General features: G+C 55.9%; 7 protein-coding genes across 7 annotated transcripts; 3 read left to right on the top strand and 4 right to left on the bottom strand.

Moving 5' to 3' along the window:
• Positions 1–520: 520 nt before the first annotated feature.
• MFIFM68171_08784 (uncharacterized protein) lies at positions 521–1,047 on the bottom strand (the record flags this gene model as incomplete). The annotated part of the gene is made up of 2 exons (XM_071064203.1): positions 521–819; positions 963–1,047. The coding sequence occupies 2 exons, from the start codon at positions 1,045–1,047 to the stop codon at positions 521–523; spliced, it is 384 nt and encodes a 127-aa protein (XP_070920304.1).
• A 2,551-nt stretch (positions 1,048–3,598) lies between these two features.
• On the bottom strand, positions 3,599–4,868 carry MFIFM68171_08783 (Alpha-ketoglutarate-dependent sulfonate dioxygenase; the record flags this gene model as incomplete). Its single annotated transcript, XM_071064202.1, has 4 exons — positions 3,599–3,756; positions 3,825–4,199; positions 4,270–4,611; positions 4,664–4,868. 4 exons carry the CDS (start codon positions 4,866–4,868, stop codon positions 3,599–3,601), a joined length of 1,080 nt encoding a protein of 359 aa, XP_070920303.1.
• A 1,707-nt stretch (positions 4,869–6,575) lies between these two features.
• Positions 6,576–8,893, top strand: MFIFM68171_08782 (Phthalate transporter; the record flags this gene model as incomplete). The annotated part of the gene is made up of 12 exons (XM_071064201.1): positions 6,576–6,758; positions 6,815–6,870; positions 6,936–7,126; positions 7,192–7,409; positions 7,470–7,643; positions 7,706–7,812; positions 7,875–7,994; positions 8,053–8,189; positions 8,254–8,433; positions 8,495–8,508; positions 8,587–8,623; positions 8,679–8,893. 12 exons carry the CDS (start codon positions 6,576–6,578, stop codon positions 8,891–8,893), a joined length of 1,632 nt encoding a protein of 543 aa, XP_070920302.1.
• Positions 8,894–9,654: 761 nt separating this feature from the next.
• On the top strand, positions 9,655–10,503 carry RKI1 (ribose-5-phosphate isomerase rki1; the record flags this gene model as incomplete). Its single annotated transcript, XM_071064200.1, has 1 exon — positions 9,655–10,503. The coding sequence occupies one exon, from the start codon at positions 9,655–9,657 to the stop codon at positions 10,501–10,503; it is 849 nt and encodes a 282-aa protein (XP_070920301.1).
• Positions 10,504–14,698: 4,195 nt separating this feature from the next.
• On the top strand, positions 14,699–17,510 carry MFIFM68171_08780 (uncharacterized protein; the record flags this gene model as incomplete). Its single annotated transcript, XM_071064199.1, has 3 exons — positions 14,699–15,006; positions 15,635–15,787; positions 15,911–17,510. 3 exons carry the CDS (start codon positions 14,699–14,701, stop codon positions 17,508–17,510), a joined length of 2,061 nt encoding a protein of 686 aa, XP_070920300.1.
• Positions 17,511–18,857: 1,347 nt separating this feature from the next.
• On the bottom strand, positions 18,858–20,948 carry YVC1 (Calcium channel yvc1; the record flags this gene model as incomplete). Its single annotated transcript, XM_071064198.1, has 4 exons — positions 18,858–19,409; positions 19,478–20,411; positions 20,476–20,803; positions 20,867–20,948. 4 exons carry the CDS (start codon positions 20,946–20,948, stop codon positions 18,858–18,860), a joined length of 1,896 nt encoding a protein of 631 aa, XP_070920299.1.
• A 1,159-nt stretch (positions 20,949–22,107) lies between these two features.
• On the bottom strand, positions 22,108–25,247 carry MFIFM68171_08778 (AAA+ ATPase domain-containing protein; the record flags this gene model as incomplete). Its single annotated transcript, XM_071064197.1, has 4 exons — positions 22,108–22,766; positions 22,831–22,909; positions 22,968–23,943; positions 24,007–25,247. 4 exons carry the CDS (start codon positions 25,245–25,247, stop codon positions 22,108–22,110), a joined length of 2,955 nt encoding a protein of 984 aa, XP_070920298.1.
• Positions 25,248–25,785: the final 538 nt, after the last annotated feature.

Here is a 25,785-nt window from a genome sequence, read left to right as displayed (position 1 = left end):
GGTGGTGTACCCGGCGCCAGTGACGATGAGCATGTTGGACAACGCAGCGGCTTGGGGAAGTGCTCGCTTTTCTCGTGGGCTGCATTGACGGGGTAGTCGGCGACACAAGAGGCACATGCGGCCGATGCACTGGGCCGGGGGCGTGTCCAATAACCTTGGCCAGTGGTGTGTATACAGTTTACTTGCACCTGTTTGGGCCGTGCTGAGTCCCCGTACGGTAGGACGCGATACCACTCCCCCCCGGTGACTTTCTTTTTGAGCGCTAGTAAGCTGACAATGTTAGCCACGAGGCTGTTGACGGGCGCATAGATCCTATCGGACTGGTCATGGTTGGTGCCAAGAGCAAACCTGCCCACGGTCTGTGACGCGATTTTGACCATGAACTAACAGACATCCCATGCCTTACTACAGGGATTGGGCTCACCAAAGACCTCGAAGGAGGACCGCATGCATTGCTGCATCAGGGACGCGTAGTGCTCGACGGCTTTGGGGCCCATAGCGGGTGGCAGGAACTTGTGTGTTAGCCGCCAGTTCTCATCCTCAATTTCGCGGACGAAGATGGCTGTGTGTCCTTGACGCCCCACAGGGGGTAGTCCTCGTTGATCTTAGTGAAGTATGTCGACTCGGAAAGTGCAACGAGTGCGACGTCGGGGCTATCAGCCCAGTAAATCGTCTTGTCCATGTTTGCCGTCTTGATGACGTGGCCGTATTTCCGGAATAGCCTGTAGTGGTTGCCTAGGTGCTCCGGGAAGACCTCGTAATAGCTGCCCACCGGCGGCAACCCAGCCGGGCCCTGCGGAGCTTGCACCGGCTGCCCATCTTTGTAAATGCACAGCTATTGGGCCGGGAAACGACAATACGCCCTGTGCCGTCGTAGTCCCTCCGGCCCATTTTTCGACGAGCGGAAGTTGGGGCCCGGACACCATCATAGCCCGTTAGTCGTAGCAACAGTGGTGAAGTACCGTTAGGAGCCTTGCGGAACGGTAACAAGGCGACGCCGCGTCTTGGATCATCAAATTTGCCCCTAGCATCCGTTTGCATCGGCATGCTTGCATTTGGGGGATCCCCAACAAAGTAAAAGGTTTGTGAAGCCGTGATGGGAACGGGGCCCAATGATTTGGGATGACTGCGGCTTTCTTCAAGGGCGTGCGGGACGTCGAGGATGCAGTGATCTTGTTGTATGAGGAGTACTAATCAGACTATTTGATTCCGCGTGGCTTGGCGTGATCGGCGTCTCAGCACAGGCACGGCCATGCGAAGCTTTGTGGTTGCGATGCTAGCAGTTCATAATTCCGCTTGATGGCTACCCGGATGGGCGTGTGGTTGAAACCGGTAGCTTGTTCGGATTTTTGTTGCAGCTCGCCCATGAATCATTGATCGGCGGCGAGGCCGTCACGAGAAACTCGAGGATCGGAAGGCAACACATCCAACTCAAGATCAAGGGCCGGAAGTTCCAGGACAACGAGCCGTTTCCGCGCTCAGAAGGGATCCCGGTCTTGTACATCAGCGCCCTGGCGATGCTTAGGAAGTGTCGTGCTGGCGTTGCTAACTCGCCCCCTTTTTTCGACAAGTCATGACAACCGCTCGAATGGGATACAAGCCTGCAGCAACGGCGGCTTCGGCCACCTCGATGTCCACTCTGTCTAATGTGTTGTAGCACAACAAACCCGACGACCTCTGACTGATCGTCCACGGCAAAGGTGAGCGAGAGTAACAACTACTCCGACAGGGGGATGCTTTGGGCTCACGACTGAATATTTAGTGTGTGACATCTCGAAATATATCAAGGACTATTCCCGGCAGCGTCACCATGCTGCAGGAGGCTGGCCATTCCGTCGAGACGAACGGCTGACATTGTTGTCCACCGAGATAATAGCAAGGAGCGTGGCTTACACCCACACAATTTCAACCACCACTGAAGTCGCCGCCGTCGGCGTTGCTACGTGACTTGGATGCGGGGCGGATTTGGGAGATGCTGGGTGGTCGAGTTCACTAGAGTATTGCGGCCGTTGATCGCGTGACCGTTGCCGTCCTCCTTGGCCACGGATTCTGGCCGGTCATGCTTGTTCTGCTGGCATCGCCACCGCCGTAGAGACGTCACTGTCCGTCGTCGCGAGCGCTTGGGCTTGGTCTAAATTGGAAGTTTATGAGGAAATTACCCACTATCCGGCTCCGCGCGCCTCAAGATCTAACTGATACACGTCAGTGCTCTATGTCCCGGTATCATCAGGTCGCCCAAAGCTAGCGGTATCGGCACCGGTGCGTTTACTTGACCCCAAAGATTGGCTGCGGTTCATGCTGGTTCGCAACACATTGGTGTCGTGGAACGTATGCTGCGAACCCTCCAGGCCGCATTGGGATGTTCACCTCAGTCCTTACGCGGCTTTTGAAGGCACCAGCACGGCAGTGGGCGAGGCATAGCTTGTTGTTGAGACAGTGCCCGAAAAACTTGAGTTCAAGATCGACATTTGCTGCGCTTGACCGAAAGGCGCCCACAGGCTGCATCCTGGGCTCTAGTAGCTTATAATTCAAGTTAAACCTGATGCGGGGAAAGGTTGCGAGCAAGTAGCATCGTCGCCAGATCTGCAACATCCACCTCATCATGCCAGGAGAATACGCACCGTGGGACTCATGGCGGACGGCGGGACAGAGCCCGCCATCTTCCCTTTTTTAAGCGGCATTTTAACGAAGTGTGAAATGCTTCCCGCGACGGCGAGAAAGGAGTCAACTGTGTAAGCTTACCTCAAACGCTCTTTGACTTCCCCCGTCTAGTTGTGAAGCTGAGTATGATTACACCGATCGTTCGTACGATAATTTTATTTTCAGTCGCCCCTAGGCGGCTATCAAGCGAGAGATTCTCGTAATTCTCGCTGAGGGCGTCAGCAGCCCCTCGGAAATCGATCAATGCTGGGAGGACATATTACAGGCCCAAGTGCTGCCATGTCGACTAATGGACCGGGTCGGTCTTCGCACGATAGCCTTCATTGAGAAAAGTTACATCCAGGAACGTGGCCTCGACGGTACGTTGACTGTTGACGTCCTTCGTGAACACTGCACCGTTCCAGGGCCGTCTTGGCCTGAAGAGCGACAGTGGTGGCCACCATCCCCCAGTACCTCCGGGGGAAGCTGAGCCAACGAGCGCAAAGCAACCAACTGGGGACTTCCTGGATGGCAGTGACCGGTAGAAAATGATAAAAAGATTAGATATCAGTAGCAATTTCTCTGGGAATAGAGATGGTACAGAGATCATAAGCTCAGCGTCCAGCCTACCAGTGTCACTACAAGACCGCTCGAATAGCCCCGGGATGCGGGTGGCGGGAACGAAAATATGTATGGTCGGACTGGGAGTCTGACGCAGAGCCTTTATCATGATTTCTAACCAGGAAGTAACAAGCTATACTTCGCCATCTGACCTAGCTATATTGTTGGTTCCGCTCATTGGGGCTTGAGAATGAACCGAGCAATGAAAGGGGTGAAGTGGCGGTCATTGTAAATCAATCAATGGCTAGCTATGTCATCTGGAGTAGTCCTAGTTTACTATTTGTAACCGAGGTGCAAATGAAGGCAGTTTCCCCCCGGTCATGCTGGTTTCGTCAGGCTAAGCGTTGCTCAATGCGGCCCTCCGCGAAGTGCTATTAAGGTCCAGGTACGGCCTCTCCCCTAGACCCACTGCTCGATTTCCGAACCGTTCACCGTAATTCCCATCCAGGTAGTCGAAGGTTGCTGTATGGAACACAGACCGGTTATCCCAGATGGCTGGCGATAAACTCTGATCAGCCTTTTACATCTCGAGGCATATGATTATCACTTTGATTAGGACTTACCGATATCGTTCGGGCTCTGCCACTTGAGTCGGACCTGTAGGTCGTGATTCTTGTACACGAGATCCAGAAACCAGTTCAGCAGCTTGGAGCTCTCCTCGTCGGTCAGGCCATTGATATGCTTGACGTGGCCGCCCACGGGGAAGATGCTCTTCCAGCCAGTGACCGGGTTGGTGCGCACTACGGGGTGGACAGCCTTGAGCTCGGATCCGACATTCTCAGGCGCGCCGCGCGGCTTGTCGTACAGTTTGAATCCGGACTGCTCAGCGACCTTGCGAAAGCCCGGTTGCTCAAAGGTAGCGGTGAGTGTCTCAAGGAACTTTTGATATGGCTCACTGATGCGGTCATAAATTTCGTAGCCTGACGCCCAGAGAGTGTCTATAGAGTTGGGTTTTCGTGTCAGCAAGAGCCGCGTACGCGCAGTACTAGTAAATCTGGTGCCGCTTACCTCCTCCAGTACTGGGCAGCTCAACGAGGCGGAGGGACGTGTAGTCCGCCGGGACGGGTTCAAATGCAATGTCGCTATGCCACTGGGCGCTGCTCTGCTTCTTGGGGCTGAGAGCGTCGGGCACAGTTTGGGCATAGAACTGCTTGTTCTGGATCGAGCTGATGGTGCTAATCTCGGGATCACTTCCTCCCAGCTCACGTTCCGAGTTGAGGATAGGGTGGATATGGAGACCCGACGTCGCAGGCCGTCCCGTGAGCTCCCCAAGGCGCAGGATCAGCTTCTTCTGAAGTTCATTGGTTAAGTCGTTCTGGGCACGGAAGAACACAACGCCGCGTTGGGAGACTAAAGCCATTAGCAGGCCGGTGCGAGGAGGATGGGAGGTGCCATGACTTACTAGTGATGGCTAGATCCTTGAGCAGCTCATCCGAGTTGGGTGCGTTCAGCCATTCAACAAGGTTGACGGAAGGAAACTCGCGGCCTATGGCTGGCGTGACATCAAAGGAATTGTATGAATCGAGTGCTCCAGATAGCTTGAGAGGCTCCCGGGTTGTTCCCTTGGTGCTCACAGGGATGCCAACCTCAATTGCTGAAGGGGTCATTGTGCTGATTGTGCGAGCAGAGTATCAAGTACGAAGCAATGTAATTTGGAAAGCAAATCAATGAGAAAAACCTGCCTGGGTTGACCTCAGGACTGAGAGATGCGGACTTCGACACATTCCCAGAGTCTTTATATAGGCGGCATACTTGGGTCAAGAGGCGCGGCTGGCCGGCGTGACGCGATATATTCGCCTCATTAGAACCCTTATTCCATAGTAACGCATGCTCACCCCCCCGCTTCGCACTCCGATGTTGCATCGAGTTGCCTAAGACCACCAGTTCGTGTAGACAGATGCGGCGCCAGCCATCGAATCAGTTCTAATAGTCACGATGACGGACTATCGATGGTGTATTCCGCAATCATTGTAGGGTAGGAGTTCGGTGGATAGACTGTCGGATCTAACCTCTACCAAGACCCGGCCTTAACGGACATAGTATCGGCTCGAATGAAGAGCGGCCTTATCTTGCCGGAGATGAGACTCAGAGAGTGCGGGGAAGGGCGATATATGGCATAGTATGTGCGTATCTGCATTGCACGGGGGATAGATTGGTCGTTATTTTGGAAGGACTGTGGTGCGTCCTTGCGGCAACAACCCCCCACGCTAGGATAATAGAAGGGCTTATACGCGCCTTCGTGACGGCATTAGATATCGCTTTTTTAGCGAGCCGTGCTCCTGTGCCTCGGTTTCGGGTTGAGCGCCATGTTTTAGTGTAACTAGCCTCATTAGTAGCAGGATGATGTGATCACCGGGATCCAAGGCAAGTGGATCAGTCTCCTAGGTCAGAGAGAGCTACAAGGTGACCTGCCATGTCACCATCAACTTGGCAGTTTTCGTTAACTATGATTGGGCAATTACTGATGTCTAGCTCTGTGTCTAAAAGGTCACTAATAGTCGTGATAGCGTCGCGTCAGTTGCTGGGGCTAGCACGTCTCATCACGTCATTACTGCCTCCTGTCTATTGGCGAAAAACACCCGGTAGGGATAATTATCCCTTCCTGACACGACGGCCTGTCGATAACACCAAACCTTTCGAAATTTGTACCCAATAATCCAATAATCACCATGGGGTGCCTGGTCAACCATGGAGCTACTGTTGATAAACCTGATAGTTGAAGTATATCGAGTTCCCGCTGCCCTGGTGTCGTCTTTAACTCCAAGGATCCTGTAGGTAGTACCGTAGCAGTCCTGGGGCCAGGCTGCCGACCTTAGCTTAAATGGGGGGGCTCCAGAGCGTTCTACATCACCTGCAATCGGACACTGAGTCGTAAACATCACCGCATTATGGCCGGGGAGCCTAAGATGGTAGGTCATGTGCCGAGCTGCAACGTTCAAAGAACTAACAACCCGGCACCAGTTCGGAGAAAATGGGGTAATGGAGGATCTAGAATGCGCCGTATAGGGTATGGTTGTCGTGTGTCTTGCATACTGCTTGCATCGGTACAAGGTGAGCTTCCTCCGATTTGATACAGAACCTAAGCACATTCAAGGCGTGATTCTGCGGACTGTGTACGCCATGGGTAGTACGTGTAATTAGCATGATGTTACTCTCTGATAACGATAATGGTATTGACATCTGGGTGGGGGGTTTTCATAAAGGTATCGGCCTCCGGCTTGGTTTGTGGGCCATTTTGAATGTGTGAGCATAGGAACCGCTGGAACAGATCTCATTACCGTGCAGAACCCTTTTGGAATAACGCCCGGGTAACAATGGCTGCTGTACTCGCCAGAGACCGTAGTGTCACGGCCGGGAGAGATCCCGACAGCAAGTTGGAACCCGATGTCTCGACGACGTCCGTGAATACCATCCCGCCCCTCGGAGCAGCCATCAACGAGAAGCGGTTTTGGTTCCAGAGGACCAAGTCCTATGACCCAGATTCCATTGCCACTCAAGCAAGCCTGTCCCGCATCCCATCGCAGGTGAGCACTCGGAGCTAACTCGAGCTCAGCCCAGTGTATTCGATGATCCCGAGACGGCTGCACAGTATCAGCCACGGCCCGATTGGTGAGACCCTTCCAGTCGGTTTCGGGATTGATGGACTGGAGGTCTTACTCACACCCCGCACACAGGGAGAATACCCATCGTTTCGATCCTCTCGCGCGATGGACCTGGCGCGAAGAGAATCGATTGGTGCGCAAGATCGACTTTCGGATCATGGTGTGGACTTGTATCATGTTCATGGCTCTCGAGCTCGACCGGGCGAACATCGGCCAGGCTTTGACGGATAATTTTCTTCCTGACCTGGAACTGAGCACTAATGGTGAGATGGCCATTCATTCGAAGTCATGTCCTAAGCTTTGGTGAATAGGATTGACTAGCAACCAGACTATAATCTCGGAAACACCATCTCCAGGCTGTCCTTCCTCTGCGCAGAGCTCCCGTCGCAGTTGGTTTCCAAGTGGGTTGGACCCGACCGCTGGATACCAGCACAGATCACGCTCTGGAGCCTTGTTGCCACCTGTCAGTTCTGGCTGTCCGGCCGCACGTCGTTTCTTGTCTGCCGCTATCTGCTGGGTGTCCTGCAGGGTGGGTTTATTCCTGATGTGAGCCATTCGTCCCAAGCTCCGGTGTTGGGTTACAGAAGCTCACAAGGCACACGTTAGGTGATTTTATACCTTTCGTACTTTTATCAGCATCACGAGTTGACCGTGCGCTTGGGTTTCTTTTGGACAGCAATGAGCATTGCTGATATTTGCTCGTCCCTCCTGGCATATGGTATTCTGCACATGCGGGGTGTTCAAGGCCACTCCGGCTGGAGATGGTTGTTCTTGATCGAGGTACGGGTGCTCCGTAGACCCTGTCATCGCATAAGCCGTACCCGACTGACAATGCACTATAGGGTCTCCTGACTCTTGTCATCGGTATCTTTGCCTTCTTGCTAATGCCGGCCGGGCCCTGCCAAACGGCGAGCTGGTTTCGCGGCAAGGATGGATGGTTCACCGAACGGTAGGGGATTCGCCTCAGCTGCACCGTTCGTCAGATGGTGCTAACGTATCGCGCCTACTCAGTGAGGAGAAGATAATGGTGAACCGTGTGCTAAGAGAGGACCCGAGCAAGAGCGACATGCACAACCGTCAGCCGATAACGCTCAAACTCCTCTGGCAGAGCCTGAAAGATTTTGACCTCTGGTAAGCAAAGTCGATGGCTCCTACTTGGGAACTTTGAAACTGAATGAGCTGCACCTAGGCCGCTGTATATACTGGGACTCACATTCCAGATTCCGATGATACCGCCGGCGCAGTACCTCACTCTTTCTCTCCGGGGCCTGGGCTTTGATACGTTCCAGACTAACTTGTTGATAATGCCTTACACTGTCGCCCATAGTAAGTAGCATCTTTGAATTCTATCTCGGGACTCTGGAAGGGCAGAATCTCTAACCGATGCCAGTGGTAACCATGCTTGGCGTAACGTACCTAGCCGAATATGTCGGCGAGTTGACGTTTGTGGCCATGTCCGGGCAGATTTGGATGCTCCCATTCCTAATATATCTCAACGTCGTCGACACCGGGGAGTTGAACAGATGGGTGGTTTATGTCGTCACCACACTCCTTCTCAGTTACCCCAATGGTAAGTGGCCATGGATTCCTTGCCGTCTTCATTCTGTGACAACGACTGATCACAACACCAGCGCATCCAATACAGGTCGGATGAAACTCGCGGAACTCAAACACTGTGCGGTCCCGCACCGTGTCCGCAGCGTGTTACAATATGTTCGTCCAGACGAGCGTTGTCATCGCTTCCAACATTTACCGCGCAGGTAAGTTCGGGCTTGGTGATTGGATGAGTGCGCGAAGCTGTTAACGGTGCTTTAGATGATGCGCCGCTGTACAGGCGTGGAAACCGGAAGCTCCTTGCCATCCTCTGCATGAACATTGTGCTATACGGCCTGGTCAAGGCGTACTATGTCTTCCGAAACAGACAGAGAGACAAGCAGTGGAATGCAATGACGGCCGAAGAGAGACTAAATTACTTGACGACCACGACCGACCAGGGCAACAAAAGGCTGGATTTTAGATTCAAGCACTAGAGAGTCCGGCAACATTAGACTAGGTAGCGAACCGGGTCAAGACAGAAAAGAAGTAGAAAGTGGAATGTAATTAGGAGCCCTGGGTGTCGTGATGGGACTCGACAATCCAGCCTTTTTATGCTGATGCCGGGAATAGGCCAGTATGATAGCGACAGGAGTAGCTGAGATAGAATGGAAGTACTGGATTTGAAGTAAGTGGAGGAATACTCGTGGTGCTTTTACGCAATTTGTTTGCGTATCGAGCTGGTAGCATTGAGGTACATGATGTGATGAGTCAGCCACAAATGTGCCACCACGTGACTCCACTCTTTTTCTGCTACCCCGCCTGGTGGGGCAAGCTGCTGATGAGCGCAGGCCCTTTTGGTTGGCAAAGTTTCTTACCTTGATTCTTAACGGAGTGCAGCCTGAAACACAATGACGATCCTGTGCTTCAGCGGATGCAAGTCAACAGAGCTGGAAGCGGGTGGTTCCTGTTTCGTCGGCGACGCAATCACATGAGTAAGCACAGGATAGGATCATTGGCAAGGCTAGACCGGGTGGCCCGTGGGCCCCACCTTCACCTCACGTCGACTGCTCCCCTTTTCGCACCCCACGTTGCCCGCCCGCCTCTCGGCGGCGGCGTGTCCTGCCGCTCCACCAGCACCTGGGCAGCTCGCGCGCCATTTCCGAACCTTCTCAGCCGTACAACAAGCTTGCCGCCGCCGCCGCCGCCGCCGATCCGTCCATTAACGCGAATCGCCATACCGCCAACTCTGCGCACCATGGCCACGTCGACGCCCCAGGCTACGATCTCACCACAGGCACAGGCCGCGCTGGTTGAGACATCGAAGCGCCTCGCCGCCTTCGACGCCGTCAGGGACTACCTGCGTCCCGAGTACACCAGGATCGGCATCGGCTCCGGAAGCACCGTTGTGTATGTGGTCGAGGCGATTGCGGCCATCGACCGCGCCATCACCTCCAAAATGACCTTCTACCCCACGGGCGCTCAGTCCGAGGAGCTGATCGAGAAGGCGGGCTTGAACCTGCAGTACATCAGCAAGCTGCCGGCGGGGCAGCAGTTGGATGTAGCCTTTGACGGCGCCGACGAGGTGGACGAGGAGCTGAACCTGATCAAGGGCGGCGGCGCCTGTCTGTGGCAGGAGAAGATCGTGGCGGCCAGCGCCAAGCAGTTTGTCTGCGTCGCCGACTTCCGCAAGCGCTCGTCGCGCCTGGGGAGCAGCTGGAAGAAGGGGATCCCTATCGAGGTCCTGCCCATGGCCGCCCCGAGAGTCCTGGACGAGCTCAAGCGGCTGGGCTCACTGAACCCTCTCATCCGGTCCGGGCAGCCGGGCAAGGCCGGCGCAGTCGTCACGGACAATGGCATGTGGATCATCGACGCACCTTTCGCGCCGCTCCGGCTTGCCAAGGACGGCGCGAGCGGTGGGACCAATGGCGTGTGGACCGTCGACGAACTGGCCGACAGGCTAATCAAGATTCCGGGTGTGGCGGAGATTGGCCTGTTTTACGGCAAGAATGGCTTGGAGATCGCCAGCGGCGCCCAGAAACCCGTGGCTGCATATTTTGGAATGGCCGATGGCACGGTCTGGCCGGTCAAGGCTCCCGCCGTTTGATCAGTGAGGCGGCGAGTGCGGTGATGGATAGATGGGCGGGTTGCGCTGGGTTAATACGGGGAAACGGAGCAATACAGTTGAATCAATCCAACACTATCTTAGATCTCGGCCGGGACATCCGGGGTGCTGCCGTCTGGACAACCGCCAGTCATTCATTTCCTCGCAGGCCCCTTGGTTGTGCCCGGAAGGTGTCATGCAATCAGCAGAACATGAGCATACATAACTACTACAAGTAGGTATTGATTTGACCTGGGTTTCATTCGCCTCCTCAGGCCGTTGACACCCCCGGAGCGGGAAAGGGGCTCGCCGGAGGTTTACGTCACCGCGGTCTTGGCCTCCGTGAGGATGGAGACGCTTTGTGCCGGTTCCCCGCTCGGTTCGGTTGCGGAGATCATGTCTAGCGCAGCGCTGGATGCCATGTCATGCGGATTGCCCGGAATGATGACTCTTGTGCCCGCTTGCCGGCCGCGAGACGTCCGGCATCAATGGCGCATCACTTGAGAGGCATGCACAGAGTGCCGTCACATTCGTCGTCACCGGAGCTGCCTGAGCACGGTGTTCTACCCCGTCCGGCCAGTCCAGTTCTGGACATTTTACTCCATACTGAATACTAGGTCGTTGTACCGTCGACAAAGACAGTTTAGTTTCTAAGGTGCCCATGGAATGGTCTTTTGGAGGGGACTTTCTCAATAACATATCGCTTGCGCTATGGAACGACATATGCAATGCAGAACCATAAATAACATGTCGAGAATCCGCATCCGGAATCGCCCGGGAGGGGAGCGAGCAGCAGTCGCTAGCGCAAAACCTAGTGTGGTTGGCAACCCTATTTTTATGTTTTAAGAATCCTTTTTTTTCTGTTTTTGCTTTACCCCTCCTTGGGGAAGTAGGTGGATGGAGCGTTGTTCGATTGTCCAATTTTACCTTTGATCGTACCCTCCATCATGCAAGACCGGGGCGACAGCGGGCAGTGTCGGTGGCGAGGCCGGCTGCGTGGTTTTAGGCTGCGGGGGCGGGACTGCAAGCGCCGAGTCCGTCTCGGCGTGTGCAAGCCGGCCAAGCCCCCTCGGCACATGGATAAACATGAGAGGTCGATCGTGATTCCGGAGGATGGCACGAGCAGACTAGCGGTTTCGGAATGGGGCGGGCGGGCTTCTCGGCCTGTCCGGCGATTCGTGATGCACCAAGCCTTTGTCGGCGCTCAGCTGCCTCGTCGAATGGGCGCTGCGCCGCCCTGCGCGTCTGACATGGGCGACGGGTCTTGGGGTTATGCAAAGGCGCGTACACATACGGATGCTTGTACCCTTGTGCTACAATGGATGGCAAAACCTTGGAGTCGAGCCAATGAACAAACAAGAGCGACGTCATTCTTTGTTGGATTGTACCCTGAGCAACACTTGACAGCGTGTTGCGAAATGCAAATAGGTAGGCGCCTGTCCAGGTCTGACGGCCGGATGAATCGATGCCGACGCGTCGTTGCTTGGGCGTGATCCTCAGGTTTCTACCTTGATCGCCTCGGTTTGGGGTACTGTACGGCCGCCGGGAGCTCCGGATTGGGGTGGGGCACGCGGGCCAAAGGGAAGGGGCCGCTGGGGCAGCCTGCAAGCCCGGCACCCAGGATAAAGAGGCCGGGTCTCCATCATCTTGATTGTCCCGTGCCGGGTGTCGTCGACGCATACGGGTCGCAATTGTCGAGGCTCCCGGTACCAGGGCGGGCTTCCGGCGTGTTTCAGCTGGGGGCCGCTCACGGAATCAGAATTTCAGAGTATTGGGAGCCGTGCATTGAAGCCAACCGAGACGAGGCAAAAAAAGGAGACTGCGAGGCGGCCTCGTAAAACTATATCTATAGCAGCGACGTACTTTAGCCTGAGAGCTGGACGCGGCCCAGCGCAGCGGCAATTGGCGTGGGCCGTCCAAGAAATTTGAGCGAGAAGGCGGCCGACGGCGACGAGTGGTTTCCTACGAGAGCCAGACCGAGATCGAAGGGGGTTCCATTGGCTCCACCACACCGGAAGTGACTTCCATCTCGTGGTGCACTCATGCAACACCCGGCGGCTCCACCCACTCCCGAGGGCGTCTTGTACCCCCGAGGCTTCCCCCCCAATCGCGGCTGGCGGATTTCACATCCGGGAATTGTTGCTGCCGCCGTGCTCGGACGGCTAGCTTGCCCCCGTTCTAGGCAACTCGAGACGGCGACAAACGCTTATTCTGGTCTCTGTCGTAGGAAAGAAAGTCCGGCCTCTCTGACCTCTGTGTATTTGCTTTTTTTGTAATAAAATTCTGCGGGCGGGGACGATGATGTGCAACATCACCGGCGTCGGATTGCCTGGGGCGGCCGAACTGTCCGAGCGGGGCCTGAGAGCTGGCTTGGCTTGGCTCGGGAGCTGTGGGACCCCCCTCAAGGACTTGGATCGCCCGCCGGGCGCGAACGAACCGATCTGTTTGGCGACCGCCTCGAAATTGCGAGGCTCGCAGGGCCTTCGTCAAGCGGCGCAGCACCACTCAGTCTGCGCGGGTTTAAAGATGGGTGGCCCCATTGCCCGGGACATGCCTCGGAAATCTCTTGGCTTTGGAAAAAAGGGCGGGGGTGCCGGCGACTTGAGTCTCTCTGTGGAACGGCGCGCAGCGTCGCAACTCCGAATGAGCTTTTACGCTCCTGTGCGCGGGTGCTGCCGCACCCGCCTTTACGTGTATAGGTGCATAGTCCGGAGACGGAGGAAGGAGCGCGCTAAAAAGAGAACGCAATCGTGCGGCTTGCAGGCAATTTACTTTACCTTGGGAACTGCGGCAGCCCACGAAGGCGGGGGGCATGAACACGGCCGGAGCCAGATGCCCGTCGTGTGGGTCTCGACAATTACGACGGATCCGCAGTCAGCCCGGAGGCCAAAGGAAAGCGCCGTGGTGCTCAAGGTACAGCGCGTGGGGTGCAAGGCGCTCAGCAGCCCGCAGCGACACGCCTGAGCTTCAATCGCAACGGGGTGTGTGCATACGTATGCGTGCCGCATATCTACAGCCGCCGGCAACGGTTGTTGGTGTTGTTGCACCGAGTTTTGCCCTGTCGCTTGACGCGGCGGTTGCGATTGGGCTCGGCGCAAAAGTGCGCTGAGGGGGGGTCACCGGCCAGCCAGCGGCCCCGGCCCGACCTTCAGTCAATGAACGCCCGAGATGATTATTCGCGTCAATTGATCTCGACACCGTGACGAGAGTGACGAATGCAGGGCGGGGTGAGCCGAAACCACCGGTTACGGGTATGTCTGCATATTACCTAGGTGGGCTCGGGGGCTAGGCTTCTTTCTCACGGGACAAAATATCTTGGGGCGGGCCGGCTACCGATCAGCGGCTCGTTTGAGCCGGATTTGGTCGTTGGGCTGAGGCATCGATGTGTCTCAGTGTCGGACCCCGTCGGAAAGGAAACAGGAACAAGCACGGAGGGGCTCTGAGCGTCTCTCACATGAAGACAGATTTTGCGGATTGTGATTCTGTTCATGTTTTGAAGGCATTGTGTTGCCGCGCAAATGTTATCGGAATGACTGCAAAATGAATTGAGTCGGTGCCGTTGCAAGTTTGATCGGATCGATTCTCCTCTCTGCCGGAGCCGGGCTGGTTGGAGCCCGTCGCGGCGCAGACAGTGGCGGCGGATGCTTTTTTGGGGGTAGGCAGCTTGCACTGAACCGCCAGTGCTGGGCTGGCTGCTGCCGCTGCGGCTGGTGACTTCCCAACCCTCGACCGTTCCCCACTTTAGTCCACGTCTTCCTTTCCACCCCGGCACCATTCAGCCGATCCGCCCGCTCGTCTGTGGCCTCTTTCTGTGAGTGCTGCCGCCGCCTCCCTTCCCTCGCTTCCTGAGGTCCCAAGTCCGCCCGAGCCTTTTTACCCCATCGCTCCCCCGTCCTTCCGAACTTTCCTTTCCTTTTTCCCATTCCCTCCTCTCTCCGACCGAATCACCCGCGGTGCCGAAGGCTGCAGCGTCGGATTCTCGAAAAACTCACGAGTCCCCAATCCCCCCCCTGTCCTTGTGCTGCTAGGGTTCACTTCGGCGCTGCTCCGGGCCTCGCTTCCTGTTCCGCCCGGCTTTGTCGGCTCTTCCTTCGGTACCCCGCGCAGTCGTTCATCTCGACACGCTACTTTCCACAGGTGCACCGGCTCAGTCTGGTTTGTTTCGGCGCGCCTGAGAGCCGACGAGACGACATCGACCATGGCGTCGGTCGTGCGATCGACAGCCCTCCGTGCTGGCGGTGCTTGTGTGCGCTGCCGGAAGGGCAAGACCAAATGCGTCTACGAGAACGGCAGAGCGCCATGCAAGAACTGCGCCAAAGGCATGCACGAGTGCTATTTGCCTTCGGAATCCATGAGCCATGGAGGCCATGGAGTATCGCCTGCTCGGGTTCAACAGCGGGCGCGCGAGTCTCTGCCTACCGAGCGGGCAGTCGCGAGCGCCTCTGGAGACCGCCAGGCACCTCCCGCGTCCGGCGTGTCGCGTCATGTCTCGACCACCACTGAAAAGTACGTGCCATTCCGTTGACAACTTACCGCGTCTTTTTCGCCGTTTTCATACGGCATCACGGCATTTATTTTCCGTTGTGCCACGCGTTTTATTGCATCTCTTTCTGTGTTGCATCTTTTTTTTTTTCCTTTCCCCTTTCTCTTGGTTCCCGGACGGTGCCGTTTGGAGCGCCCTTTTTTTTAGCCGTTCCCGGCTGCCTCGATGCCGCCGTTTTCTAGCGCTGCGTCTCGGAGGGCTAGGCACAAGCCCCATTTTTCTCCGCCGGGCCTCATTTCCCAAACCGGCCACTCAAATTTTCCCTTGCTCCGTGCTCCTCTTCCCGTCTCACCCCCGATTTTCTTGGCCTTGGCCCCCCAACGAACGGAGCCCCTCCGTGTTGTGTCGCGCACCTGTCGCAACCCCCTCGCTCCGTCGGGGGGCCTGGCCCGCAGCACACGCACGCGCACGCTCATCGCACTCACGCAAGATCCTCATACTCTCGTTTATTTTTTTATTTTTATTTTTATTTTTATTTTTTGCGTTCCTTTTTCAGTTGTTGTCAAGAAGTGGAAAACCCATAAAATAAAATGGATATCTGCAGATATGCGTATCATTGCCGGCCGGGGCTAACCAGTGATGCACACACAGACTCACACCCGAGTTGATGCAAGAATGCGAGCGAGTCATCTCCAAAACGCTGCCGGCATGCGTGGCCTTCCACAAGCCCTCGTTCATTCAGCAGCTGAAGAACACTGCCATGGATCCGACGATGGTCAATGCGCTGCTGACAACGGCTGCCCGGTAAGCTGCGCCCCAATTCCTCGGCTGCCGGCCCTTTGGTCGGACTTGTTCCCCTACCCGGGATTATCCGGCCCGCCTTAGGCGCCTGGAGTTGGGGGGAATTGTGCTAACCTCCGTGACAAGGCATTCTCCGGCCATGATTCGTCGCTACGGCGGCCATGGTGGCGGCGGCTCGACTGCCGCTGAGCACTTCGCCAGCAAGACCATCAGCTTGATCATGCAGGCCTTGGACCAGCCCAGCCTTGCCGACATTCAGGCCTTGTGTCTGCTTGTTATTCACGAATGGGGCTGCCGCAATGCTGTGCGTGCCTACATTTATCTGGGTCAAGCCGCGCGCATGGCACAGATGTACCGCGTCGTCCATACCCACCACCACCAACCGGATCCGGACCAGTTCCTACAGGACGAATCGTTTCGGCGAACTCTCTGGTTGATCTACATCCTCGACTGTTTCCTCACCAGCAGCCCCGGCCGCCACCCGGCCTTGTCCTCCCACGATGTCAAGGGCGTCTCTCTGCCATGTCTCGATATGAACTATCACTTCGGCAGTCCAGTCTACGTCCAGACCCTGGACAAGACCGCACCATCAATCATGACGGACCCTGCGGGTGCCCTTGGCGACGTCGGCGAGTTTGGCCACATTGTGTTGGCAACCAAGGCGTGGCGCAACGTCGTCGAGATGATGACGACGACTACCCTCGAGACCTTCTCGGAAGAGCAGTGTCAGTCTCTGGAGCACGAGATTGACAACATACGGCACTCGTTACCCGTGCACTTCGCAGACAAGCCCGGGCAGATCAACCTCCACATCACCATGGGCAGCGGCTATACATACGCCATGATCCACTCGCTTCTCAACTGCGGCACCATTTTTGTCAACCGGCGTCGCATCCTTCAGGTTGTTACCGACGAGAGCTTCAGCCTTGAGGCCTGGCGCATGTCGTCGCATGCTCATGTGCAAGCCGTTGACCGCATCTTCGCCGCGTCCCACAGTATCATTCACTCTCTCCTGTCGCTCGAGCACGGCGCCGACAAAGATAGCATCCTCTGCTTCCCCATCTTCATGCTTTTCTCGGCGTTTACAGCTGGCTCCACGGTTGCGTACCTAACACTTAAGGGCTTGGCCCCGTCTGATGTCACCGAGTCCGCTTCGGGCATCGTCCGCGACAGCCTGCGGCTATGCCAGGATGGATCCGAGTCCTGGCCTCTGGTGGTTCCTTGGCAGCGCCACCTTTCCGTCATGTCCAAGGTTCTGCGCGAGGTCAACACCACACCCCGTGACCTCCGCGACTCGCGCGAAGACAGCAAGCCAAATCACCATGTGTCACCTTCAGTCAAGGACGACATCCTCAGCCAGGCCGACACCAATCCCGATGCCATGGATTATGATCAGACCGTGGGCCCCGGGCCACAGTCTGTGCATTCTTCGGGTGTCGAGGGCCGGGGCAGCGAGCCTCCTATCCCAAGACGGCCTGGCGTCACAACCATTAATGGCGGATCTGCTGGCGCCTCCACGCCCGCGACGGCTAGCCCCCCTCCACCAGTAATCATGCCCAAGGCAGATTCGCCCGGTGCGGCCTCGTCGGCGTCGGTTAGCGCCGTTCCGCAGGCACCTCCGCCGGCCCCGGATGTTGACATGACGGCACTTGAACTTTGCGCAGCGTTCGAGCGGCAGCTTCTCGAGCTTGATGACCTGGCTGCGTTCATGGGTGGTGGAGTGTGAGTATTGCTTTTTGCTTTCCCATTCTCCCAACAACTGTGTCACGGGATTGTTCGCCTGACCAGATTCAAGTCCTCCCAGCTAGGTCACACGAGTCCGCCTCCTGAGTGCCTATCTCATATTCCCTTAATTCGCTGTTTCCGTTCTTTTCATAGCCGTCCGGCGTCTCGGAACTGCCGGACATGCTTTGCCGTTGTACGATAATAATACTTGGCCGCAGGCGGGGAGAACATCAAAGCGTGATGTGGTGGTAGGGCGGAGGAAAGGTGGGAGTACTGTACATGTAACACTATGGAGCTTTGATGGCTTTTTAGGGTATCAGGATTTGGGCATCATCTAGTAAGGGACCGCCCAAGTCCCCCTTTGTGATTGCGGGGGGAATACCATTGCTTGGGGATTCTATTTCGGTAGGGAGTTACGGAGGAGGAACTTTGCGTTTTTGGCAAACATGGGCATCCAAGCGTAGACGGACATGGGGTTGGCCGAGGCCATCTCGAGCTGTACGAGTGGATAGACAGAGAACGGCAACATTGATCGGACTGTTCTTGGCTTATGGGACATGGTTTGGCGTACGTTCTTTCGTGTCCGAACCATGGCGTCCAAGCGTTCTTGTTCCTCTGCCACGTCCAATTGAACCTTTTCACTTCTCCTCTGCCTAACCTGTCGAGACTCACCACACCTGGCGTGGCTCTTCTCGTGATTCTACTGGACGCGAGTTCGGGCACGTGGGTGGATTTGTAAAAGGGGGGGAAAAGAAACAAAAACAAAAGGACCGTGAGAACCCCGTCAGTTAATGAGACCACTATATACGTGTACCTTCCCCATGACGTAATAACAGTGGCTCTCATCCGTCCAGACGGGTCCAACCCCTGTCAATTGCACGAGCTTCTTACACTACTTTTACCCCAGATCGTCAAGCTCCCCCATTCCCCTTGCAGCTTGGCAGTCTCGACACGTGAAGGGGTGCCCAAGTTCTTGGCAATGGCTTGTCTCTCACTGGGGACTCGTCGGAAGGCAATGTACAAAATCCGCGAGGTACATACCCCTTCCCCCCTCCGACACATCATGGTTTAACTCTCGGAGAATGTCAAGAAAGCTAGGTTGAAGACAATTTGGGTTTCCTCCTGCTCCAACAGAAAGCTCGTCCCCGTCTCATAGGTACCCAACATGCATTAGTATTTTGAACCAAATCCACTCCAAACGCAAACAAATGTAGCCTGCTGAATGAAACAAGACTAAAAACCCACGTGATGCGTCCAATATGGCCAAAAAGGAGAGTGCGCTTATTCGGAAACGGATGCCATCATCTGACGAGAAGTAGGGTGATGACAAGGCGGATAGGGTTGGCGTTTAGCTCCCGCTGCTCTCGCCGTTGCCCTCCCCAAGGGCGCTATGCAGAGACAGCACCAGCTCCTTGAGCTTCTCCACCTCCTCCCTCAGTCGCTTGACCTCGGAAACGGCAGGGTCTTCCTCCAAATTGCTCCTGGCCGCCTCAACCTGCTTGGTCCATCCGTCGGCCTCAAAGTCAACCTGGCCCATCAGCTGCTCCCACTCCTCGACGGTATCGTCGTCTTCTTCGCCGCGCGCCCGGTTCGAGCGGATGTCTCTGGCCGCGCGCATCTCGAAGTAGGACGAGACGAGGAGGAGCGGGGAGTAGATGAAGCCCATGACAATGTCGTTCAAGTGCTCGTATCTCTTCCTGTCCATCCACCACTCGAACGGCAGGGCGATCAGGAAGATCTCGATGAGATTGAAGGGGGGGATGTAGACGTTCTCGTCGGGAGCGCGGACAAAAGTCATGGTCTTTTGCGCGAACATGGCGAGGTACTCGTCATTGGCGTTGTCGTAGATATCCTCATAGGCTGAGTTGTACAGGGCGATCAGGATGTTGAGCAACACAACCTGGAGAGTGCCAGGTTAGCTAGCCGTTGCGGGTTGGGGGTTCCGGTTTTGTATGTGGCACAACTCACCATGACGACAAAAGTAAAGATGTAGTAGAGAATCAAACCAAACGGCTTCCCGAACCTCTCAAAGCCGCTAAAGTCGGGGGACTGCATCAGCGCATTGGCCATGGACTGGATGATGAAGACGGTGTCGTCAGCAGTCTGGTCCTGGGCGTAATCGAGTCCGATAAAGGCCTGCAAGAAGCCGGCAATGAGGACGACTAGGAGAGCAAAGAAGATGATGGACTCCTTCATCATGACCTTGAGCACCACCAGCATGGCGCCAAAGAAGCGGAAGCTGTCCAAGTACAGCAACAGCCGGGCCCAAAACATGGGAGCGCTGACGGCCAGGAAGTTGTAGCTCAGAGTGCTGTAATGAATCCGAAGCCCGTCGGGGTCGTCTGCGCGATGGCTCAGGGCGATGAAGCGTAGTACGAGACTGGTGGTCAGCAGGCCATAGAGAACCGAGTTGAAAGCGTGCCAGAAGCTCAGGATGTGATAGCCCGCCTTCCAGAATTTGGAAAGCTCATCGCAGATGAAACCAAAGGTGAAGACATAGAGCAGACCCTCGATGATGTCGATGCCGCCGTCGACATTGATGGTGTTTATGGCGCCCGTGTATAGAGCCAGATAGATGAACGAGATGAGCATTTGCGTGGCGTTCTGGTACATGGGCGCGCGCATGCGGTCCGGATCGAGATGGGAAATATACGACGTGTTGTCCCTGTCTTTGTAGTCGACAAAGGTGGACGGATCGTTCTCGTCCTGAACAAGCCAGCCGCGCCAGAGGAAGTTGATGCACCTTTGGTAACCCGAAGAACCAATCACGCGCAGAGCGTGTAGGTCAACGGCTTTCTCGACAACATTGACCGGCTTGGTGGGCTGGCCGTCGACCAGGATCGAGTAGCGCTTCAGGAGGACCGAGTGCATGAGGTAGTCGGCGTCTTGCTCGGTTTCAATGCTGTTATGTCGCGTTAGCGGCAAGATAGGAATACTCGATCATCTTGTCGAATCAAGCAACTTGCATTTGTTTGGCGATAACGTCGCATGCCGTGGCTCGCAGATGGTGGAGGTCGGCATCCCACAGCTCAATCAGCGCCTGGCGGTTCCACCAGTGCTTGTTAACCAGGAGGCAGAAGACGACGCAGGCTCTGTGGTCGCGGCCGCCGGCTTCCTTGGCCGCCTTGATGACCTTGGGCGTGATGACTTTGCTGTGCGGGCATGTTATTAGGTCTGGGTTGAGCTCGCACGGCACACACTGTTCGATCAAATGGCGGATACGCAGAGCCATCTCGGTGACGGCCTGTGGGGGGATTGCCGACTGGATACCGTCGTCGTGGTAGGTCGGGAGGACTGTGGCCGGATTGTACAGTCAGTCGGTCTCCTGGGCCTACATGGACGAGCGAATGCACTCACGTCGGTGTCGTGAATCGTCCCACCTGTGCTCGTGTGGGCGACGGTCCCAGCCAAGGAACTTGCTCCAGTTCGGTCTCCTCATGTTGCCGCTGCCGCTGCCGCTGCTTCTCGACTGGCTGAGTTATTTGACGGCGTTATGGATGCGACCGTGGTCGCCTCTAGGATCTTCCGGGAACAGGATCGACTGCCAAAATGCGGGGTGGAAGCGGGCTCCCCGTCGCGATCCAAGGGCAGTGGATTCGGCGATCGGCAAACAAGCGAGGAGGACAACTCAAGTCGAAGACGAAGAAGAGGAAGGGGAAGAGGAAGTCGAGGGCGAGGATAAACGAGAAGAAGGTCCTTTTTCGCCTTGCAACTTCGGTCGCCTGCGTCAATGGCTTGTTCTGGGGGCACTTGGTTTAGCGTCGAGGAACCGGGCCAACGAGAAGTTGGGGTTTCGCGTGCCAGAGCTCCCATTCCATTCAGCGTTCAGCGTGACAGGGATTAAAAGATCGGATGACGTCGGTATTTTTTAGAGCATTTTTAGCTGCGGTGCCGCCCTAACCGTTTCACGCCTCTGGTGCTGCAGTAGATGATAGTGGCATAACATCCTTTTGCTCCGCTGGCAGGGGTGCTAGAAACCAGCAGGTTTGCAGCAGCTGAGAGGCACAACTAGTCCCAACCAGCAACAAACGAATGGGGGAAGGGAAGCGGCAGTTCGGGCAGCGGAAACTCGTGAATCAGATCGCCGTGGTTTGCCTGACCCCATACTTTCAGATATGTACAAGGCAATGAAGGCTGGACGGTCTTCAAACGCTCAAGTGACGAATCCGAACTACGGTGCAGGAGCTAGAATACTTAGTACGAAATGTGAGACTATGCGGGGCCTTGACAAGCACCGGCCCGTTCCTAGGCCGCCGCTGCCTTCGTGTCACAGTTTCAGAAAAAAAAGCCAACGTGAATTACGTCTAACAAACGGAAGGGCGAGTGTGAACTATTGCAAGAGGAACAAACACTGAGACTTACAGTACCGCCGGCGTCCAACTACGCTCTTGTATGTACCACCAGCTCCGTTCACCTACCCACCGCCTCCTCCATGGCCTGCGGAGATGCCTCGGAGGAAGCGCTCAAAGAATGAAGGGGACTCTGACTAACGGGAAAGTTCTCGGAAAGAGCATAAAGCACATCTGTCGAAGAGAATATCCGAAGCGCCATATGGTAACCTCTTGAATACAACAAGCCGGGCGGTGGAGGGGGCAAGCTCAGAAGTAACTCCTCATGGCATCCTGATAGCCCGTGCCGCCCTTGAGATCACGCTCAAAGCTAATTTGCACTTCCAAGACTTGTCGGATGTGCGTCATGGCGAGCGGTTCGCCCTTGTTCACGGCCAACGCCTGCGCCGTACGGACCGTGTTCTTGATCTGCCTCCCGTTGAGCTCGTGGCGAGCCAGAATGTTGTAGTCTTCCTCGGTGAACGGCATCAAGCTAATCTTCTCGAGCAAGCGGACACGCTCAATGAAAATCTTGAAGATGGCCTTCTTGGCCCGATGGTCAAGATTGTCGTACCGTAGTGCAATGTGGATACGCGACTGGAAGGCATCGTCAAACGTCTCGACCCTGTTGGTGGTCAAAAACAAGATGCCTTGGAAGTACTCGAGTTGCCGAAGGAAGATGCTGACGAGAGCATTGCGGTGGATGTCGTGCATGTTCCTCTTCTCCAAAAAGACATCGGCCTCGTCGAGGAGGAGGATCGCGCCCCAAGCATGGCAGATATCCAGGATCTTCTGGAGTTCAGTCTCCAGATAGCGCGAGTCCGTGCCCAGCTCACCGGCCGATACCATGTACAACGGGCACTTGAGGAGTTCCGAGATGCCCTCAGCAGTCAGAGTCTTGCCGGTGCCGGGAGGGCCGTGGAGAACAGCTAATCCCCCCGGAGTTAGATCTGAGTCTATACAGGGAAGAAGGAAGGGGAGACGTCTACATACCGACTAGGCCCTTGCCCTTGCCCTGAATCACGTCGTCGATGCTTTCCGCCGCATGATACTTGTGTGATTCGACCAGTGCCTAGATCCGGTTTAGCAATGTGAACATAAAAGGGAATAAGCTACCGCCAGCGACGTACCTTGACGATGTCCTTGGTCTTGGGCTCTAGCACCAGGGACTCGTAAGCCGTCTCGTTCCACTGGATCTCCTTGACACCAGAGACGGTGAACTCTAGCCAGAGCTTTTCGGCAAAGGCGAAACCGAGCACCACCGGGGATGCGATCAAATACTCCTCGTCGGTAAACTCGGGTACCTTTTTGGTGTTCCCGTCGTCCTCTGATGTCGTCGCCTCATCGCCGCCCTCCTGCCGAGTCTCGTCGTCCTTCGCAGGCACTTGGTCGAGCTTCTCCTTCCCTCCTTTGTTGTCGTCGTCAAACTTGGGCACGCGTACATACTGTATATTGCCCTTTCGGTCCTTCACGACCTTGGTGACGTACTTGATCGTCTCACCGTCGACGCCGTCATCGCTTGCCGCATCAGAACCGCAACCGCAGCACCCGGATTCGCCGTCCGAGTCTTCGTCGTCAGAGATGACATCGTGATCCTTTGGTCTAACAAGGGAGATTGGGTAGTTTGGGTTGATGCGGCGGTGGATGCTGGGGTCCACCATGATGCGTCCGTTGATGTTGACCTTGACGATGGCCTTCTTCTTCTTATAGTAGGCCATCCCCTGATGGCTCTTGTAGTGCACCCCGCCGAGCGACACAAACTTCTTGCCACGCTCGATCAAATCCTTGCGCATCTGACTTTCGTTCTTGTGGTACTTGAGAGGGTAGCAGCCAAGGCTCGTGATTTTGCGTGCTCCGCGGAAGTCGCCAACCTCTTCAGACATGCTCCCATAACCGAATTGTTTTCCGTCGTACTCAAAGTACTTGCCCTCAATGTAGTAGTATTCGCCCTTCATGATGCTGTAGTGCTTCTCTGCCACCTCGACCTTGAACACGCGAGGTTCGTCTTGTGAGCCATAGGTGCTTGCGAAGGCCAGCGTATCAGGCTTCCACAGGGCCCAGAGCAGATCAAATGTGATGAGGCCATTCTCCAGCATCGGATAGAGACTGTGCAAGCAGTGTCAGCAGGACAAAGTCGGGGATCCTGGGGAGCGAAGAATATCCGCGTACCTCCTCTTAATGTCGGCGTAGTCCTTGTCGATGTACTTGAGGAGCACTTTCAGATGCTGGCGCTTCGACTCGATACGCTTCTGTTCCTTCTTGCGGTCGTGCTTATCCCCCTTGGCTACCTTCGTCTTCTTTAGCTCCTTCATGTGCTTACGGAGGTCCTCGAGGTACAGGAAGAGCATGTTTGGGTCGAGCTTCGGCGTGTCCTCAACCAAGCTGACGCCCTTGACATTGCCCATGACCTCCTGCAGACATTCGCGTAGAAGCTTGCTCTTGATGTCGACAACGGTGGCCTTGTACTTGCCTTCCCAGTCAAAGGTACGGCGGACGTGGAAGATGAACTCGTCATATTGGGCGTCGACAGTTCCCTCGGTGGTATCCTGGAGCTTGTAGTTGTGAATCGTGTTGTCCCAGACCTGGTCGACACGCTTGTAGTCTAGCTTGGTGGCCTTTGACTGCTTCCGCTTGTCCTTTTGCTGTTTTTTAGCGTCCAGCAAAAGGCCGGGATCAATGTTACCTAGGCCAAGAGCCTGCCGTCCACCCGAATAGTACCCTCCGCGACGGGGCCGTGGCGGGTTGTTGCGAAAGCCGGTATCGTAGATGGGAGAGGTGAGGCTGCCACCGGGGCCAACGTTGTACTGATAGCCACCAGGAGGGTACTGGTATGAACCGCTAACCTGCTGCTGTTGTTGTTGTTGCTGTTGCTGCTGTTGCTGCAAGAGAAGGAGCTGGAGTTTCGTCAAGTCTTGACTTGCCTGGCCCTCGTCATCATCGGCGCTGTCGATGTCTTGACTCGACGAGTCCGAGTCAGAATCCGAAGCGGTTGTATCCTGCGTCTTCAGACTCTTTTTGGGCTTCTTTGCGCGCGCCTTCTTCTTGGACTTTTGAGAATCTTGCCGCTTCTTGGCTAGACGCTTCTTCTTGGAGCTCTCCACATCGGTGGTGCTGTCGTCCGAGTCCGAAGAAGACGACGTAGCATCTGTGCTTTTGTCGCTGGTGGAATCTGAGTCTGGCTCGCCCGAAGATTGGGCCTTTCTGGAGTTCTTATGCTTGCCCTTGGAGTGCTTCTTGGAACACTTCTCTTTGGCAGGCTTCTTGTTTCCGTCGGTCTTGTCGGTCGCCTTGGTCGCCGAGTCGGTGGACTTGGTGCTGTTCTCGATAGGGGCTTTGGGTTCTTCGCCGTTTGCGGGCGCCGGGGGGTTCCCTTCCCGCACGTCGGCCGAGATTTTATCCTCGGAGTCCATGATCTCCCCTCAAGTGTAAGCCAATGTTGGCCAAGTAGTATTCTCAGGTGAGGGAGCTGGCCTCTTCTGGATTGCGCTGGACGGCTCGCCGAGTTCGGCTGGCAGTGGGAAGCACGACGAGTGCGATAAAGAAGCGGCAGTACAGGGGAGGCGGGGAAGTTTAGCTTGGCTTAAAAGCAGCTGTGCGACAATCAGGCGCGATAGAGGCAGCCCGGGGAGGGGGGGATGCCCGGTGTGGGACAGCAAGTGTTTGGCGATCTGCTGTCAACGCGCATGCGGTCAGCGGTACGGTACGTACGCAAGCAGGCGGCAAAGTGCGATGCAGCAGAGGCAAGATGGAACTGCGATGGGAGTGCGCACAGTTGCCCTCCTCGTCCGACTTGGGTGCGTCCGATGAGCGGAACTCGAGCGCTGCGGTACTCGCTAGCCGGCGCCACCTCACTGGATAACGCGAGGCGAGCGTGATGCAGAATGAGGTGTTCGGCCGACACAGGTCTGCAGGCGTCAGCGTGGGACGGTCAAAGAGGCGATTGTGATT

The sequence above is a fragment of the Madurella fahalii genome, assembly GCF_045866475.1.
Source record: "Madurella fahalii IFM 68171 DNA, scaffold_5, whole genome shotgun sequence".
Classification (NCBI taxonomy): domain Eukaryota; kingdom Fungi; phylum Ascomycota; class Sordariomycetes; order Sordariales; genus Madurella; species Madurella fahalii.
This window is presented reverse-complemented; position numbering and strand designations above follow the sequence as displayed.